Consider the following 20151-nt stretch of genomic DNA (forward strand, 5'->3'; position numbering starts at 1 on the left):
AAATGGCGACCAGTCTTTTTGGCTACGTTCCTTCCGCTGTATCTGTCTTTCATGCCGTTCCATTTTGTCGTACAAGTAGGACTTCCAACCTTATACGTAAAACTCGTGACCTTCTGCGAATACTTAAGGCCGTTTCACATGACGCACAAAGTAGCAATTTTCAGGCTGCGAATTCGATCGCAGAGAAAAAAAAAAGCAGTTCGCTCCCGCCGCAGCGGTCCGCGGTGAGCTTCTAACATGCTGGAAATTTTCCCTCTGATCGCAGCGGCAGGAGCGATTTTTCGTCGGGACCCATCAAAATAGGGCTGGTCGGGCCAAGCCGTCGAAATGGAGTCGACGTGTTTGTTTTGGTAATGGCCAGTGCCGTGCATTTTAAAATGAATTCAGACTGGAAAGTGTTCTGAAATGACGAAACAAGCGGGCCTTTCGTTACCGCTCATGGTAGCTTCATGATATCATAATGCACATATTACATTACATTCGTGTCTGACACAATGAGCGGTGGCTAGAACTCGCCGCTCCTTTCGTAGAGAGAAAATCGGGGACCATTCGAGGTCCATATGAAACGAAACCGCCATTAGCGACGATTGCGAACAGAGCCATTGGAGCGAACAGAACGATTTTTTTTTTCGCTGCAATCGCAGCATGTGAAACAGCCTTTAGCCGCATGAAACTGCAGCACTTGAAATTATTGGTTAGCAGATTGACCCACCAATAGTGGCGAGCTTGTAAATGTAAAGCAGTGGCCAACTGTTCCCCAGCTTGTCTTCGCAGCCGTGACTAAGTGACCCTCATCTGGGAACTTGTGTCCGCCCCTATACTTGTGAGCTTACCAGAAGAACAGTAAAAGATGGACTGTAATTGCGTGCAGCATTTGCCGCGAAACATAGCGGAAGCAGAAACCACACTTAAACCGAAGTTTTTGTCCTTGAAAGGCTGAAAGAATATGAAATACTAGGATAGTAACAACCATCTGCGAACACCGGATAATCAACGCATGAAGGCTGTCCCTCACTTGCTCACTCAAAGAAAAAACATTGCGTGTACTGGCATTATTTTAATGGCTTACACCAATTTGTTTCAAAATTTCATCCAGAATTTCCGCGATCAGCAGCGAATCCCGGTGTGTCATCTTTGGGCTTTCGAGAAGACCTGCAAGAAGGTGAAAGCAAAACACACATTAAATATATATATATATATATATATATATATATATATATATATATATATATATATATATATATATATATATATATATAAATTCAAGATTTTGTATTGACGTAGCCTCTCATGGCCGGCTACTTATGGAGGCGAAAATGCTGTAGGCCTGTGTGCTCAGATTACAGTGCTCGTTTCGTTAAACAACTCCACAACTCAACGTGGTCGAAATTTCCGGTCCCTCAGCTACGGCCTCTCTCATAGTCATATGGTAGTTTTGGGACGTTAAACACTAGATGTAATAATCATCTCGTCTTATCGCATGAACGTTTCATTTTCTGAAGCAGGAAATGGTCTAAAAAACGGTCTTACTGTAAGCCACCATCACACCGCCATTCTGCTTTTATCATCTTGAATTTACGTTCTGCTGACAAACGCTATAGCAGAACACGCATGTACTGCAGAACGTTAATTCTAGGCGCTCTTTTTGGTGTTAACATTGCGCACTCACATCAAGACTTTTACCCAGGCCGAAAATCGGAGCTCAGAAGATTACTCATTCACACAGGGCAATAAAGCTTGCGGAGAACCACCAAAGCTTAATATTTTTTGCGTCACAAATGCAAGCTGCAATTATGAAATATGCCGTACAATAAAGGAGTGCTCTATATCTATGCACATGAGGCACTATTATTAGTTGCCTCCATAGAAATGCCGTTGTCGCAGCCTGGATTCAATACTGCAAACTTCGGCGTTTGGAGTTTTGGCTTTGCACAGTCGTAGAGATTTAGCATTCATAACATACTTCCACAGAAACTACAAGTGCTCGAATGCTATACTCACATCACACTGTGCACTGCAGGCGTCGTGAACTGGCGAAAGTTGGCAGAGCGGCCTTTCTTGTGGCCCGCCCAGACCTCTATTCGGAAAATATAGTACAAATACTCATACAAGGTACCCACTACGCGGTTAGCACCGTGACAGCTAGGCTACAGCAGCGGGTACCACATACACATAAAAAGCGCTAGCCCTCCGCTTTGATCTAATTAAACGCCTTATCAGATGCGAAGCAGCTCTTTGAGTCACGTGTGTTACTCCATAAGTACGTGCGTCCTTACGAACGCAACGCAACGCGTTGCCCTCGCTGCAGGTGTTGGAGCGGTGTCAAGTAGGTCACGCTGCGACTGCGCGTTGATGTCACTCTCTCCCTCAATCACAGCACGCTTGCCGCAGCGCTCGCAGCTGCCGGCTCCTCCGCCCGCTCGCAACACACCTCTCTCGCGTCACCTTCTTCACTGCCCGCAAAGCTAGACCACACGTCAAGTGGAAACACTCTTTCAGCTCGTGTATCTGCAATGAAACTTGCCCGAAACCCAACCCGCCCCCCGAGTATCTGAGTTTCAAACAAACGCTTACTCGAGTAAACGCTACACCGAGTTTCACTTGAAACCATTCCTCCAGTACCAGCGACGACGCCCGTTTCAACCGGGTCAACGCCGTGCGCACTGCTGCTGCTTCGCATCCCATCAGGGTTCTTTTCTGGGAGATCCTCTTTTTCTTTAAAACTTTATTTTTTATCCGGTACATGACGCGAATGCGTCAACCTGGCTATTCCCATGATGGGACAGGGAGGTTTGGCCCTGTCGTGGGCGTACTGGACAGCCATGATTTGATTCTCATAAGCTGGTGATCTGATGAGCCTATCTTAATACCCGGCTCCAGTGAACCCCAGTACCAGAGAATGTGTTCTGATGTCCATGCATTTTCGTTGCAGGCTTTGCATGTAATTTTTATTTCTTCTGCTCCATACCACTCACTCACTAATTTGAACTGGTGAATAGGACGATTTTGTTTGTAGTTGTCTAAGTGTTATGACTTGTGCTCTGTTGAAGTTTGCATAGGGGTGTGGATAAAATTGTTCTGCCCAGATAGAATTGTTTAGCGATTTCATTATACGTGGTGAGTATATCTTGGTGTAGTGGAATCAATCCAGCGGAGTCGGGGCCAATTGTAGAAGCATGCCGGTCTCCCACTCCAGTTGTGACTCCGGGCAGTGATTGCCTAGCTGGAGTTACAATAAATTTCCGTGCAATTATTGTTCGTCAATGCCATGGCTATCGCTACTTGCTCAGCGATCTCGGGTTTATTGGTGTTAATTGATGCTGCGTTTGTGCAGTCCTTTTTGTGATTTACTACGACTGCAGAGTAGCTGGGTCGGCCCCTGTATTTCTCAGCATCCACAAAGCAGGCACCGTTCTTTACTCTGTCTAGTCACTGAATCAAAACTTCAGCGCCAGCCACTCTCCTTCCATGATTATAGGTGAGGTGCATGTTTCTAGGTAGCGGAGCGACAACTATAATATTTGTAATCTGTTTCTGTCATTCAGCGTAGCTTTCAGTTGCTATTCTTGGATTGATCTTACTTTTACCAAGATTGTTCTCGCCTGTTTTAGTTGAGAAAAGTCGCATTAGCTGTGACGTTTTTTTGTGCTTTCACTATTCGGGGAGATGGTTCATAATTTTTATGTAGGCTCTTGAACAACTTTGAAGTGGCAGAAGTTAATCCAAACTCTTCTGTTATGGCATTCTTTATGAATCCACACTGGTTCGCGCACATCAAACTCCAGGAGTTAGAACTAAACTCTCACCTTCACGCAAACATCTCCTCACTTCCTCTGCTTCGTACCGCAAGCCCGCCGTGTTGGGGCGGTTAAGAGGCACGGAAGACTGTGGAAGTTGAATCTCGAATTTTCCCGCTGGTGAGTCGACGCAGGTTGGCGCTATGAATGGCGGATGGAGCTTCGTGGTTCAAAAAAGAAAGGGAACCATCACAAACATCGCAATTAATGTGACCTTATTTCTAGTAGCTAATCATGCAAAAAGTTACGGGAAGCTCGAATAGGCAGATGAGCGCGAGAACAAAAAATGGTGGAAACCAATACTCTAGTTTCCTGATCATGTTACTATTGCATCTTTTTCAATTCAGAATTGCAATAGAATATACTTTAAAAATTACCTAATTTGTATATAGAGATTATAACCAAATGTATATGCTTCTACTAAAGACCAGAAGTTAACAGGACACAACTGAGTGGCGGAACTATAAGAAAGAAACAAACAAACAAAAGAGAGAAAAAAATAAGCAATAAATAAAAGATAAAAAGCAGAAAGAACGAAGGAAAGAGAAAGAAATAAAGTGTGAAAGAACGACGGTAGTATGAAAACATGTGCGTTGTTGATTAACAGTCATTCAAAGAAAGAAAACTATTATTTTAGTGCGTTAGTTAATACAAAATGAGCCCCCGGCTAATGAACACCGGCAAAGAACAGAAAATGTAGAGCTCTACTTCAGTTTAGTAAAACAACATACGTACTTTAGAGAAAGTAAAAAGTCTATACTCTTTGTACCTATGGTGTCCCGCAAACGTTTTCACATCACTGTTTCATGCAATGGCTACAAACGGTGTCCGGAAGTTTCACCAAAGATTATGTCACTGCATTCGTAATGCGCGATTCAAGCGCAGCTTTTTAGGTGCTTTTTATTGTACAATGCATGCAAAGAAACATTTTGGACACCTGTGTGAATGTTTAGGCAGTGCGATCACTGCCCTGTTGCTTCAGCGAGGCTGTCCTCTGGCTGGTGTACCGTCGGCGGGTATACCGTAAGAGGGTATGACTCGTTGGCACGACTTCATAAAACAGTGCACGCTAACGGGCAAGAAAGGCAGGAATTACTTAGAGACAAGTGCTGTTCTCTTTCTCTTTGTCCCCAGTGCCCACACTGTTTCGTATCTGATAGAATAAAACTACGGATTCTGGTAAAATATCGCGGAGTGTTTTCTGGCCGCTAGATGTTACTTGTTCTTTATTTTTATTTTTTATTATATTGTCGACAGAGAAGCTACTTAAAGGGGCACTGAAACACTTTCTTCAAGTAACCATGGAATGAATTCACTGGAAGAGCTTATTGCCTCACGAAGTAAACGCCGCAAAAATTTTTAAAATCCGTCCAGTACGAGTGGAGTTACAAAGATTTGTCGCACGCTACAAACGCATTCTCTCGTCTCTCGTCCCGACGAAAGCGCTTGAAGCTTAGCAGGGAGGGATGGCAGGGGCGAAACAAATACGTCACGCGCGCCACGTGACCTTGAACACGCTTTTCTTTTTTTTCTCCGAATGCGCGGCTTTTTCAGGGTGGACGCGCGCACACACCTGGACAAGTCACGAACTCCCACTGCAATCTTTGTAACGACCGAGTGCGCCATGTTCAAATCAGCCAATGGCTGATAGATAGGCTTTTTACGAGTAATCTTTGAGCGTCTTTCGTGATTTGTCGAGAAAACAGAAAGCAATATTCAGCTCGCTTTGATAATTTAATGTGAATTCAAGGCCACGTGCTGGGCTACAATGCATGGCTCGCGTGTTGTCGGAAGCCTCTACTACCGATCGGCAGCGTTTCCTCACCATGCTCACAAAGTGATTGATTGATTTGTGGGGTTTAACGTCCCAAAACCACCATTTGATTATGAGAGACGCCGTAGTGGAGGGCTCCGGAAATTTTGACCACCTGGGGTTCTTTAACGTGCACCCAAATCTTCTCACAAAGTGGTGCAGCGCCCCTTTAAAGCTTAGATAAATGCCTAGAGATCCCCGTTCACTATTGTAGCCCAGCTGGGAAAGCGATGCCGGACGAGAGGGAGCGTACGAGTATGAAAAGGGGTGAGGGGGAAGCCTGGCAATGAAAGTTTAGCGATGTGGGCAGGGCAATGCCGGGAGAAGAGGAGGAGAGCATGGGGCGAGCTCTGGCGGAAAGGGTGCAGGCAGTGTGCAGAGGAGGAAAGAGAAGGTGTTTGATTGGCGTTGCTGATGAAGGGAGTCGACCAATTGTACAGCACGCTTGAGAAAACGTGGTGCTGGCGATATTAGAGGAAAGAGTCGCTGAGCTTGGTGAAAGTGGAAAAAATTGCCCGCAGCTTCCCTCGGGGGAACACTGAGGAGGATGCGGAGCATATAATTGGTTAACGGGGTGTTAAAGTGCGACTTACTTGGGTCGATGGCTAAATTGGTTAACGTGGTTGTGAAATGGGGTGTGAAATTGCGACTTACTTGGGTCGATGGCTAAATTGGTTAACGTGGTTGTAGGAGGGGGTGTTAAATGAGTGAACACGTACACACGTATGCGAAAGGGCGGCGCTGGTCGAAGGGACGTCGATCATTGTGTTTGTGGATTCGTTGGAATTCATTTCACCGCGACCTTGGACGTCGACGCGCCGTACAAACCAACCGACGAGCGGCAACTGAGCGAGCGAGCGCCGACCTTGAATATATATACAGCGCGACGGCGCATGCACTGTCAGCTGTTGAATGTTCTCGAAGCGCGACGGCGCATGCGCGTCCACTGGAGAATCAGGAGAATTGTAGAATGTTCTCGAAGGGGAGAAGTGCGCGCGGCACAGATGGTGGGTGACGGTGCATGCGCGCATCAGCTGTCGAATGTTCGAGAAGGGGGAGAAGCGCAACGGCGCATGCGCGCGCGTCAGCTGCCGATGTTCTCGAAGCGCGACAGCGCATGCGCGCGCGTCAGCTGCCGATGTTCTCGAAGCGTGACGGCGCATGCGCGCTACATTATACAGCTAGCGAATGTTCGTGAAGAGGAGAAGCGCGCGCGGTGTGTAGAGGAGGAAGAGATGCACAGATGGTGGAAGAAGGAGGAGGAAGCTTGCGGGCGGCGCCGCACTACAAGCCTCGAGTATTAGATGCTCCGCATCTAAAAGACGCGCTGATGGCAGCAGTTCCGCTGTTTAATGAGCCTTCGTGACGTTAAGTGAGTAGAACCTGTGCTAATTTTTTTTTCGTCAGCTCGATGATCAAGCTATGAAATTTAAAGGGACATTCACTTACGGTGATTTTGCCTTTAGTGCCAAATATCTCTGCTGCTCCAGGCAGATTGACGATGCCAGACAATGCAAATGTCGCAAGACGGCCACCGCTGAATTCCATCGCAACGGCAACAGCTTGGTCAATTCCTAGAAAAGAATCAATCAATCAATCAATCAAAAACGAAAAATCACCACTCAAGCGCCCTAGTGTTTAACAGTGGGTTCAACCCGACGTTCCACTGAAGCCTATAACGACTATTGGTTACATTTTCGTGCTTCTTAGTGGGGTTAGACACATGTTAGGTTTCGGTTTACTACAGTGTTTATTTCATATGCCACACATACTGCCCCACATGATCCCTTCATGAAAGATGGTAATGAGCAGTGAATTGCGTTTCGCAATACGTTAATCACAAAACTTGTTTCGGAACCACAGGTGGTCACAAACGCCACAGCCGAAGCCAATGTGCCACTGAAAAAACTCCCGCCGAAAACAGACGTTCACCCCGGCGAACGCGCGGCCGCAATCCTCACATTGACGTACGCCGCAAAGCGGTCTTGTGGCAAGCGTTTGACATCGCGAGCTAAGTCAGTGGCGTGGTTTGCAGGATTCGTTCGTCACCGGCGATTTCATTTCTATTCGAGATTCAGCGCGGCTTCTAAGGCTGCCGGATCTCCAGTGCACAGTAGCTGCCGGCACTCGGCCTCAATTGATTGATTGATTTGATTTGTGGGGTTTAACGTCCCAGAACCGCCTTATAATTATGACGGACGCCGTAGTGGAGGGCTCCGAAATTTCAACCACCTGGGGTATTTTTTAACGTGCACCCAAATCTGAGCACACGGGCCTACCACATTTCCGCCTCCATCGGAAATGCAGCCGCCGATGCCGGAATTCGATCCCGCGACCTATGAGTCAGCAGTCGAGTACCTTAGCCACTATACCACCGCGACGGGGTGGCACTCGGCCTTCTGAGCCTGTTTATGTGCCTGGACTGCACCATCGGCCCGACGAATGCGAACTTTCTCACGTTTTCATTGTTCGCGCTCTTCTTTAGTTGTCCTTGGCATACTCATGCGGAAGGCGTAGGGAGAAACTCGCGCACGCTCGGCGCCACAGCTGTGACGGGATGGACGACTTACGTCACTCGCGACGCCACCAATGGCGCGCGGCCTTGAGTACGACGCTGCGAACGACGTAACAGATACGCAGCCAATGGAGACCGCTCGTGACACCACTGCCGGATAGTTTTTTCGTTTGTCCTAGCCGTTTACAGCTTTTGCCGTAAAAAGAAAGACGTCAATTCAATTAACAATTGTTTAACCTGCCATGAGGGCCTCGTTGAATCTTGCGAAAACACAGGTCGGCGAAACTTGTGGAGCTCTCTCAGACTCACTCATGAAATATATTTTGCGCTTAGGGCTCACTCAGCCTCACACTCACCAAAATTTTTTTCTGAGCCAGTGACACTCGGGCTCGCACTCAATAAAGGTTTCTCTAACCGTGCTCACTCGAAAACTCAATTTTACCAAAATATTACTGACCCGAACTCAAGTAACCTCACAACCACGGCTCGAACTTGTCCTGAATGCGTCTGTGCGACTCAATTTATGAGTTCATTCGTTTAGTATTATTTTAGTTCAACAGTGGTGTCAGTGCTCATTCAACACCGATATCTCACATAATCGGTGCTCTTCTTGGCGTCTTTTGATATAGTACCTTGAAATACGAGTTATGAATGGCTACTAACACGTAAGGAGATTTTTCTTGAAATGATGACAACAAAAGACATATTTATCAAGAACTTCGCCGGAAGAGTTACCAGGCGTGGGGTTCAAGGCTCCTTTCTCTGAAACTCACGCCTGTTATCTATAATAATTGAAATGATGTATGATCGCTACATCTTCGAAGTATATGTGACTAGACGCGAGCACAAACATGTATCGTGGTAAAGCTGATAGCAACGCTGAAGGTGAGTAGATAGGACAATAGGTCGGCCAACGTACGAGGAACTCACACAGCCCCACTCATCTTGGTCTTTGGACTCATTTGAACCAATATTTTACTGAGCCGGACTCACTCTGACACACACTAACAAAAGTTTTCTTCAAACGTACTCCCTCGGACTCAATCTCACCGAAATATTACTCACCCGAACCCACTCAGACTGAGACTCGTGGCCCGCTGAGTCTGAGTGAATCGACCCATGTTCGCCGACCTAAGCCGCGTAAAACAAAAGTAACCTGTATGATGATACAAGTACAATAACTGCGAAAATATAATCAAAATTTTTCGGAGAATAGGCACGGAACACGTGAGAACAAAAAACATAATTATAAAAGGACAGCTATGGAAGCAGCAACATTACAAGCCACCTCAATAAAACCTCTAAATCCCTCATCTGGAAACGGTCGATCACTGGTACGGTCATGATCGAGCGAGCGTATGTTATTGAAAAACGACGCAAAAAAAAAGCTCAAATGATTGGTACGCATTTCAGGGCAGCATTTCGGTACGCTTTTTGGTGCCATGTTTTTTTGCTTACGACGCCGCCGCCACCAAAATCTGTGATTCGTAAACTCGAAATTTGTACAGCGTGTGTCTAAACAATGTTTTTCTTGTGTGCACTGTCGCGTATCTTCTCACGCATACTTTTCGTTTCCTGGCTCGTACTGCCTAGTGCTCTCCCATAGTATAGTACATAGTACTCTAAATCGCCGAACAATTTTTTCTAAACACACGAAAATTTTGGGCAGATGCAGGTCAAGCACACGGGTGTTCTCCCATAGTTGAGTACAAAGGACTCAAAATCGTTAAATACTTTTTCTAAACACACTCGAAAAATAAACTGTCCCTGTCATGTTGGCATGACCAACGATAAATTCTGACTGCAAAAAATAACTCGCCTTCCGACGTTAGGTCCCCGCAAGCGCTTATCTTGACCGGCTGCTCAGCTCCGAAAACTTGGAGGGCAATGTTGGTACTGTAGTTTCCCAGCGTGAGCAAAACTGATCCACCCAGCTTCTTCACCAACACGCGGCCTTGCCTATCCATGGGAGAGCCATAGGTACAATGTAGATAGCGAGCTTCTCCTATTGTGCCGTTCTGAAGCAGCTCCTCCATGTGCTTGTAAGTAGGCATGAAGCGACTCCACAGCGCCTGTATTGTAGCATGCCATGAAAGTCGGTAATTGCAATATCATCTCTGGTCAGACATGAATTCCCAAAGCATTTCGCAGAAAGCGCTGGAATTCACTCAGGACCATAAACGTTCATTAAGTCTGGCAATGATGGGCAAGCCTGCACACAGTATCCATTTTATGCTTCGGAAAACAAGGCTTCAACAGAAAAGCATTTCTTCTAGCAAACTAGCGCACACCCATAACGAGCGGAGAAAATATTTTTTTAAAGCAGTGTCATTATTGCAGCCATGAACGTGAAGAGAATTCAAACTCCTGCTTTGATTTTTTTTATTTTGCTTGTAGTTGTGACCTCCCCACACCCCGACCCCCAACGGCAAAAAAACTTCGCTCTACGCCCATCCCCCTCCTCTCCCCAATGAAAATTCTGACAACACCCCTAAACAATATCAATATAAAGGTGAAACGGGTACACTGCTTCGAAATGCACAAAAGCATTCATCTGCCATCCTGACACCAAGCATCTCGGCCTACTGTTTATACATGTGTACTCTGCGACTTTTCACTCTGACTAAGCATAGAATAAACAGTTTATTTTTAGCGGAGAACATAGTATGGCAGCCTAAATATATGTTAAACATCAACATACAAGAGAGATATAAAGCACATTCCAACCAGTGACAAATACGGAATCAGTGTTCATTCATACTTAATTGAGAAGTAACAGCTCGTTAGTGATAGAAGGCACGCAATCTTCTACATTTCTTAGCAATTACAAATCGTCCCAATTTTCAGCAAACCTCGTATATCCCCACTCTCGTGTAAATCGACATTTATGTTTGCGCTGTTAAGGCGGCCTGCTGTGGGAAAATAAGCTAGCGCAAGCAATAAAAAGCGCGGCAACCTATACGCAGACGAGTAACTTTTGGACGGCGCCGCGCTGTAATGTATATTAGCTCCTGCAACGCATTGTTCCTATGTGTCCGTTCCATTCACCGTGTTTCCATGGCCCAAGGCAACTTTGTCTACGCCTAACACACCCCCAGGTGGTGGCCATCCAAGCGTCACCCTCGCTCATAGCATACACCCGTATTATGAAGATGGTTATGTGCTGGTACGACTACAAACGATTACCCAATCTGAATGCCTTGACGACGACGCTTAACACACTCGTATTGCTTGTATGGTTTTGTGTATTAGCTGTTTTACATGTTTAGCTCCCACAGCAATGTGATGAACGTTAGGTGTCTCGCCTTCTGTAATGCTAACCTCCATGAGGAACAGCTTCTTCTCCTTGGCCATCCGGCAGATGTCTTCGGTGTCCCGGCGGTTCATGGTAAGAGGCTTCTCGCACAAAATGTGCTTGCCGTTTGCCAAGAGCATCTTCATCGTCGGGAAGTGGTCAGGGTGAAGGGAACCGACGTATGCCACCTCTGCAGAAGCATCGAACGGCAATTTCTTATGCGCCGAAAACGGGCAACATCATCATCATTCTCACTACACCCACTTCGGGATGAAGGTCTTTCTTATATTGAGCCAGTCAATACGATTGTGTGCTTTCTGCTGCCACATTACGGCTGCGAATTTCTTATTCTCATCTGTCCACCTGAGTTCCGATCTTCCCTTGCACTTGTTGCATTTTCTAGTTAGTTCGCTTAACCATCAGCGGTTATCGTTGCTATACGCGCTAAGTGTCCATCCCTTGTAAATTCCTTCTCGATTTCCACTACAATATCCTAAATACCAGTTTGTCCCTGACCCATCCTGCTATTTTCCTGTCTTTTAGCGTTACACCAATCATTTTCTTTTCCATTACTCGCTGAGCCATCGTCGTTTAAAGTCGAACCCTCTCAAAACCTTCCAGACTTCTGGAACTCCGGGCCATCGTGTAACCTACATTTTATACCATACACAAGCTTGTGGTTCAATCAAATATCCCACGTTGTCCTTCAATATCCCAGTTTGGTGTTCTTGGGTCTTCTAAAGGACTTCATACTTATACAAACATATTGTAGTTGCGCAAAACTAGACAGCAGCGCCTGCCTTTCTTTCTTCTTATTCTGTTTACATTACTATTCCAGTTTTGGCTACTACAACATGTTTAGGAAACACTATCCTCCACAAAATCTATCCTGAACTTTATGTTTATATATTTTCCTAGAAAGCCGTTCATACATTCCAGATGTTTTGTAACAGTAGCATTCATATTTCAACCACAAATAAATAACTGCTGATATTAGCCACTTACCACTAAGTAGAGTATTCATAAAAACTAGTAAAATATGTTTCGTGCATTTATTCGCCAGTACTAGTTGGGATGAGCGATTTCTGTGAGAAAAACAAAGCCGAATACTCGCAGTGGTAAAAATAAACATGTCGAGATTCTAGTAACGCCTGATAGCTGTCAAGTTTTAAAAACTGTTTGCATATTATTATCCATACCAAATTGTGTGATATTGCTTTTTTGTTAGTCCTGAGTTACAATACTGCGTTCATATATTCAGAATTTCGAGAACAATGACTTCATGCTTATGCATTTAGACCGGAGCCCCCAAGAGATGTCAGTATTGACATGATACTCCGAAAACAATTCGAAATACTGCATCATCCTCCATATGTATCGCGAGGATATGTGAAAACGACACACCATGGTAGTTACTGCACAGCGCTGTTGTGCATGAAATCACGGGTTTGATCGCAGATGTAGCAGTTGCATTCCTATGAGACAAAGCAAAATTGCCCTTGTACCGGGACGATGGTCAGCTCTGAAAAGTTTAGGTGGTCGAAACTTATTCGAAAACTTAAATACGCGTCCTTTATGATATGCGCTATCGGAATACCATACCTAAAAATGAATATGTACGTGTTTTATAGCAACACAGCACTTACTCTAGCACACAACAGCAACGCCACACCTCCGTGCTTGAAAGTAGTACAGTTCTAAATAGCCTCCCAAAAAAATCATTTTCCTGGTACATTTTTTTCTGGCCCTATGCAACCAGGAGATTCAACAGCCGAAATGTGCCTTAAGAACAGAAAACAATATTGTGCCATTTGATAACCCGAAGCACATGTCTTATTCTTACCCACATCTGGGTCCCCCGCGATCTCCTCGTAACTCGAATAAACTTTCCCGATGCGATGCAGCTCAGCGAACTTCTTGGCATTGTCGAAGTTTCTTCCAGCAACAGCGACCACCTGAGTGCAGGAGAAATTTACTTGTAAGCCTCTTCGTCCACTCTCTAGTCTCGAATAAATTGCAAGAAGTATATTTCGACAAGCTCCGTTGGACTGTCCGCAGCATCGCACACATAAAAAATTTCTTTGTAATGCCACAGCTGCTGGATGGAAGTAGTAATGTTTTAGACGACGAGCCTCTAAAGAAAGACTGCATAAAATGCTGTGTGTGTGTGTGTGTGTGTGTGTGTGTGTGTGTGTGTGTGTGTGTGTGTGTGTGTGTGTGTGTGTGTGTGTGTGTGTGTGTGTGTGTGTGTGTGTGTGTGTGTGTGTTTGTGAGAGAGAGAGAGAGAGAGCGACACAGATGTCTACCGATAAGAACATTTTTACCCCACAATGCTATCGATAGCTTTCTAGTACACAAATCAATTGGTGCATCAATAAGTGCTGCATAAACAGTCCCACTGGTGATTTTATATACCAACGCCTCCTCTATTTTTGCAGTGCCCTGGCGAAGGAGTGGATTTCAATGGGAAGTGGCCGTCAGTGATTGTGCGGCATTTCGCCCCCAGGCGCCGCTACTGGAGTAGCGATGCCGCTGCGTCGTCTCTCGCGCAAACGAATGCTGCGGCTGCATGCAAAGCTACTATGCGGCTCAATTTTCTGCTGTGTTCGCATTGTTTAGGATGTCATAGAAACTTGTGGGAAAGAAAATCATGAAGCACTGGATGTTCTGGACACCCAGCTTGTTGCAAAGGCATGTGTCGTTCATGACTACTTGATCGAGGCGCTCGCGCGTCCTCTGCTTGGCCAATACCAGATAATTAATTGATTTATATGTGGAGTTTACGTCCCACAACAACTATATGGTTATGAGAGACGCCGTAGCAGAGGGACTCGGAAATTGCGACCACCTGGGGTTCTCAGAAATGTTGTAGGCCCGTTTAGTGATACCAAGTGTCTTGTTGCCAAACGTGACGGGCAGTCTTCAGTCACCACTACTTATAATGTATAAAATATTCGGGTTGTGAATGACGGCTAGATATTAGAGTGTAGTAAGAAGATTTATTAGAAGACCAATTGTTCTGCTTGTTTACTGCAAGTACGTTCCCCCTGAACACCAGCGGAAGCTGCAATTTCACGGAGCTACAGCCTTACAGTGCATTAAGGCGACAGCTTTAAATGCCTCATAAAAAGCGAAAAGTGATCGCTGGTGGCATACAGTATCTTCTCGCGTCGGTGGCGTGAACTCTACTGATGCAAGAAAACATTTTTAGGTGAAAACGTCATTATATGACGTCACATATTATAAATGCTTGTGACATATCGGAAGGTCACATAGCTTTACGGCATCATATAACATCTTCACTTGGTTGAAATGGGCCGATCATGAGGGCAGTGCATAACCAGGTGAGGGGCAGAAAGCTAACTTTGTCTCCAATTTTCGAGGCAGTAAGGAAGTCATGTTGGGCGCAAAAATATCCCGGAGGGAAGTAGGAAACATTCCGTGCATTGAATCGAAAGAAAACGGGCATAGTTTTTGCCTTTCAGTCGTCTCAAGCGAATCCATAAGGGGACCGGCGATTTTTTTTTTAACCTATGAGAAATGTAAAAAAGACCGTATGATTTTTTCTGTCAGATATTCGGAGTGATACACAGCAGTATCATATACTGACGCATGCAGATAATGAGCTTGCGATAGCTTGAAAGGAAAAAAATAAAACCCGAATGCTATAAAACTCGAACGCATATATCGAACCAGTAGCACGGCCTGACAGAGCCGCTGAAAACAGCGAGCCACTATGTTCGTGTTACTTTTCATCCTCCTTGCATCCGTTAAAACCGTCAAGAAGCACGACGGCAAATTAACTTGCATGAAAGCACAAATTCGCGAGCTTCCTGATACGCACGGCCGTTCAGCGCCAGCATCCCGTAGTCCTAGAGTTAATATATATGCTACCTTTAGGTAGCTAAAGGTATAGCATATACAGAAACTCTACGTAGTGCGCTCGCGCAGCGCCATCATGCGGCAGCGGCGAGCGGAGGCGGAGCGCGCGCTCGATGGCCTGAAGGGAGCGTTCGCCCGGCCACTGAAAAAAAAAATAGAGGAGGCGCTGCACATATTTTTGTCGACCAACAATGAGTGTGCTCTCAAACAAAGGTTGATAACCGCACGCATGAACACGCAGAACGATAAACTTTTCAGGCGGCAGTTTATCTACACGGTTTACAAGCGGTCTGGCTTTAAACACAAACATGTGGCCGCTAGCAGCGCTGCGAGCCCTTTTGAAGTGCCTCCTCACCCACATACCGCTTCGCACTGCATCAACATGGCTCTTTCGTTTCAATTGCAGATCGAGTGTCCCTATTTCAAGAGCTTCATGTCGTAACGGTGATGATCTCGCCTTAACTCTAGTGGCCGATCACGTACTACATCATCCACCGCTTGATCATTTTTCATCTAGTACATAACTACTTATTTGACCCGATGCAAACTAAGACGTTAGAAAAGGGCCTGGTTACGTAAGCGTTTGCGCTGCTTGTCGTTGTAGTCCCCGGGACAAGCGCGGTTAGCACGGGAAATCACCTAGCAACGGTCTCCGATTGATTGATGATTGATTGATATGTGTGGTTTGACGTCCTAAAACCACCATGTAATTGAGAGATGCTAGCAACGGTCTCTACGTTTGTACACTATATTGCATCCTTGCGGAAAAAAAGTTGGTGTTCTTTATTTTTGCTCTGAAAAGCTTACCACGAAGGCACAACAACCGCAGCACGCGTATATGTACGCTTGCCTGGCCCACGCTGCATCATATCATCCACGCTATAGCGGCAGCGATGTCAAAAGCGGTCGAAGATGATACTACTGCGCTATATATAAAAAATCCTAGCTTTAAAAAGCAGGGTGAAGAAATAGATGTTCCGGTCTGTAATAACTTCGCCAGCAATCATGCTTCCAAATGTTTGGAATCGCATACTTCTTCATACTAGATCATCTCGGTCACTGCAATCTTCTAAACACAACATGAATAACATATCGTTAAATGAACCTTTTTTTCACATGTATTGAACCTATTTTAATCATCACTTCACAGTTTTGTATTGGTATTTCTAAGTATTGTATGATGTTGCTATGGTAAATATATCTTTTTTGTTCTTTTTTAGTATAGATCATTTTGCTTTGATTGCGTTTTTATTTATTCCCTATTTTTGCTGCTGTATTTTGGGACCTCCTGATTCTGTATGTATTATGTTACCCGTATTTTGTACATGCAAAAATAATAAACTTGGACTTGAAATACGTGGTTTCACTACTATTTTTGCGACAGAAACGAACGTACATTGCACTGATGTTAACATCGGAAAGTGACACGTGTTGTTTATACACGCGCATTATTTTTCCGATAAAGTCAAGATGTAGCAAGGCCACTTGAGCGATAGAAAGGGTGTCGGCGCCACGCAGTGGCATTCCTATATTTCCAAGTGCCGTTGGGACTCCTATTTTCAGTTCTTTCATTTAAAAATGTTTCATTTTATTAGTTCATATTTACAGGAAGCGTGGCAACAAAATGATTGCGACTAATTGACCCGAGGGCATCGGTTCGGTTTGATCAACTCAACAACGTATTTGACTTCCCAGCCTGATTTTTTTAATAACTATAAGCTAATACTTGCAACCCTTAGCAAACGGTGTTATTCTATTTCTGTACACTGCAAGATAAAAAAAAACGGCCGCAAAACGACTAGGTGAAGAAGACTAGATGCCTCTGTAATATCACCATCTTCTGCAACCTAACCAGCCAGGTAAATTTCTCTATTACACTCACGGTGAAAAGAACACTGATTCTGTGCTTTCGAATCACACTGACCTGATGCTCATCCTGCGGCAAGTTGTTGAGACAGTCGACGAAGTCGTTGGATATACTACCTGCGGCCACGATTCCCCAGCGAGTCGGAGCCATGGTTCAATGCTTCACCCCTAATAGAACCACGTGCTTTTTTACTTGGAAAATCTTACGTTGAATTCCAATGGCAGATCGTAAGCATTCGAGTGAATCACGAAGGGAGCGCGTCCATCCAAGCGGGATTGTTTTTGCCAAATCTGCGAGTAGGATGGGTGCGCCTCGACGGGAGCAGCTGGCACAAGGAAATCTGGCGAGGGTACACGAGGGGGTGCGAAGTGTTTGCCTGGTCGTCTATTGCTGTCCACGACTGTAAACACCCAGCCATTATGGGAGGGAAGGCGGGCTCACAGATTACGTCACGCGAACTTCCGGTCAAATTCGACGATTTAGGCCGAGAAAGAATTCTCGCCATACGAAGCAATTCGTAAACTCGGGTGGCTCTCAATTAACCAATTTAAAACACCATTCACGCTCGCTGTTTGCCACTGTAATGTAATTGTTCCCCCCAAAGCAGGAAAAGTTGATCTGGATCTTCCACTGAAATTTAACGCTACGCGCACCGTCTTTACTTGCACGGGAAACGCAACACAGCGAACAGGTAATCAGCACAGATAGCCGTCTTTCAACAGCGTGTTTGGAAGCTGGCCCCGAAACCGCGATGTTTGTTACTCCGGATAAGATAGTGACGCTGTGCTCTCTCCCTGCTGCGAAAGAGAGAAGCAGTGAAGCGAAGGCATCGCGATTTCGGAGTTCTTGGCAGGCGCTGTGTTTTGCTGTCGCCCAAAAGACCCCCGCCGTCACCTTTCATCATAAAGTAAAGAAGTCATGCGCTAGTTCATGGCAATAAAAAGTGTGCAGATAAACTTTTATTCACACGCTTGTTTATAATTTACTACGTAACCATGTGTCAGCCCTTCCCGCGTTCCTCCTTCGGTCCTCACGCAGAGGTTCGTGAAATGATTGATTGATATGTGGCGTTTACCATTCCAAAACCACCATATGACTATGAGAGACGCCGTAGTGGAGGGCTCCAGAAATTTCGACCACCTGAGCTTCTTTAACGTGTACCCGAATCTGAGCACACGGGCCAACCGCATTTTCGCCTCCAGCGAAAATGCAGCAGCCGCAGCCGTGATGCGATCCCGTGACCTGTGGGTCAGCAGCCGAGTACCTTAGCCACCAGACCACCACGGCGGGGCGATTCATGAAATGACTGAGGGCCGAATCACTGTTGGGATCCTCGGGGAGCATTGCCGAAGTCCTGGCCTGTAGCGTGAATTCTTCACTGTAGTGCGAATGCTGACTGTGGAGAGATGCGAATCACGGCGCATGTCGCGTAACTCATTCGTCCGTGATCACGATCATCGTGTGAATACAGGTTACTTAATTATAGCATCGACATGAATATGGGAAATGTTGGACTTTCCAGTATTTGTAAAATAAACGCCGCGCAGTGTTCGCTTTCGTGCTATAACGATTATTTCATCTATTCAATGACTCGCTTATTTCTTGCAAGAGTTTAATTTGGGCGAGTTGGTTCATCGTGGTTGTTCTAGTAACCGCGCTACAACTTCAGGAAGAGACGAAAAGGACAGAAAAAGCGCTGTTTTGCCTAATCATATTTTAAGCTTAAATCATTGCTTTGGTAGCCAAAGGCACCTTGATTATTTTTGTCTGCATGCCTAGCCGTCTATGACTAGCATCTCTCGTGGTCGCCTTCTAACCTTCGCACATACCAAGCATTGCATAGTAGGAAACTAGTGCGACTAACATGACTGACTGCTCGTGGCATAAAATTTGGAGGATGCTTGAGCTTCGCCTTCAAGAATGGAACTCAACAGCATAATCCGACCTCATGCGCAGCCTCTTGTCATTTGTTAGCCTAGCTTCAGTTTTCGGTGCATGCATTAACTGTGCCGCAAGAAAACGAACGTCTGCGCGCTTAACGCTGGCCACTACACACCACACGAGCCTACACATCTCACTTTGTTTATGCATTTGCTTAGATTGATTAACTATATACCTGATTGCTTTCGAATGGGTACGCCTCTCAAATACGCACTCATTGTGCCATTCGCATGTTTGCCGCCTGGCGTGATTCTACGAAGTGTGGCAGCTTGGGCTAGTTGGTATGGCATGAGGATAGTTATAGCGCGAGAAAAAAAACCACGACACAGAGACAAGAAAACCTTTCGTGTCCTTCTTGTCTCTGTGTCGTCGTTTTGTTCTCGCGCTATAGCTATCGATCGTAATTCTACGCTTTGCCACGCAATTTAAATGTGTTAAGAAGACTCCTCCCACTACATGACATTCACATAACGGTTTTTTTTCTTGTTACCTTTTTCGAAACAGTTTGAAGTAACGGCTTGGCTTTGCGTTCAAACACCTGCTTGGACTCGAACTTTTTGCTCATTTGATATGCACCTCTAGATTTTTCGCTCACAACCAGCGACGCCGACAGCAAAAGTTTAGCGCTATCACGTTAGTTACGTAACATGCGTGTTCCATACGTCATAAAATTCTTGATTGATTGATTTGATTGATATGTGGGGTTTAACGTCCCAAAACCACTATATGATTATGAGAGACGCCGTAGTGGAGGGCTCCGGAAATTCAGACCACCTGGGGTTCTTTAACGTGCACCCAAATCTGAGCACACGGGCCTACAACATTTCCGCCTCCAGTCATAAAATTCTTTGTCCCTGTCATGTGAGGCTCATTCTGTCATACCACAGACCGTGGTATGTGCGCGTGTGCCACACAAAGAGCCCAACAGGTGCCAAAAGAGACATTGAATTTTTTTAATTGATTTATTGGTGTGTGGGGTTTAACGTCTGAAATCCATCATATGATTAGGAGAAGCGCCGTAATGAAGGGCTCCGGAAGCGC

The 20151-nt window shown here is 45.4% G+C and overlaps 1 protein-coding gene across 2 annotated transcripts; it reads right to left on the reverse strand.

Moving 5' to 3' along the window:
• Nucleotides 1-1037: 1037 nt before the first annotated feature.
• LOC142814509 (trans-1,2-dihydrobenzene-1,2-diol dehydrogenase-like) lies at nucleotides 1038-17617 on the reverse strand. 2 transcript variants are annotated; one of them, XM_075893322.1, is made up of 8 exons: nucleotides 17227-17617; nucleotides 13264-13375; nucleotides 11447-11610; nucleotides 9945-10197; nucleotides 7060-7184; nucleotides 3807-3957; nucleotides 2002-2077; nucleotides 1038-1152 (listed from the first exon to the last, which is right to left on the reverse strand). In XM_075893322.1, exons 1-8 carry the CDS (start codon nucleotides 17317-17319, stop codon nucleotides 1089-1091), a joined length of 1038 nt encoding a protein of 345 aa, XP_075749437.1. In that variant the 5' UTR covers nucleotides 17320-17617; the 3' UTR covers nucleotides 1038-1088. The 2 variants fall into 2 exon arrangements, with proteins under 2 accessions (XP_075749437.1, XP_075749438.1); XM_075893323.1 differs by lacking the exon at nucleotides 2002-2077 and having other exon boundaries at nucleotides 17227-17611.
• Nucleotides 17618-20151: the final 2534 nt, after the last annotated feature.

Source organism: Rhipicephalus microplus, chromosome 4 (assembly GCF_043290135.1).
Source record: "Rhipicephalus microplus isolate Deutch F79 chromosome 4, USDA_Rmic, whole genome shotgun sequence".
Classification (NCBI taxonomy): Eukaryota; Metazoa; Arthropoda; class Arachnida; order Ixodida; family Ixodidae; genus Rhipicephalus; species Rhipicephalus microplus.

What these genes read in the sequence shown, in the direction of transcription:
- LOC142814509 (XM_075893322.1), bottom strand. Translation starts at nt 17,319, where the DNA reads ATGGCTCCGACTCGCTGGGGAATCGTGGCCGCAGGTAGTATATCCAAC. An exon ending in TGCCGCAGGATGAGCATCAG is followed by an intron (nt 13,376 to 17,226) that starts GTCAGTGTGATT and finishes TCCTGCACTCAG; the next exon opens with GTGGTCGCTGTTGCTGGAAG. An exon ending in CGGGGACCTAACGTCGGAAG is followed by an intron (nt 7,185 to 9,944) that starts GCGAGTTATTTT and finishes ATTCTTTTCTAG; the next exon opens with GAATTGACCAAGCTGTTGCC.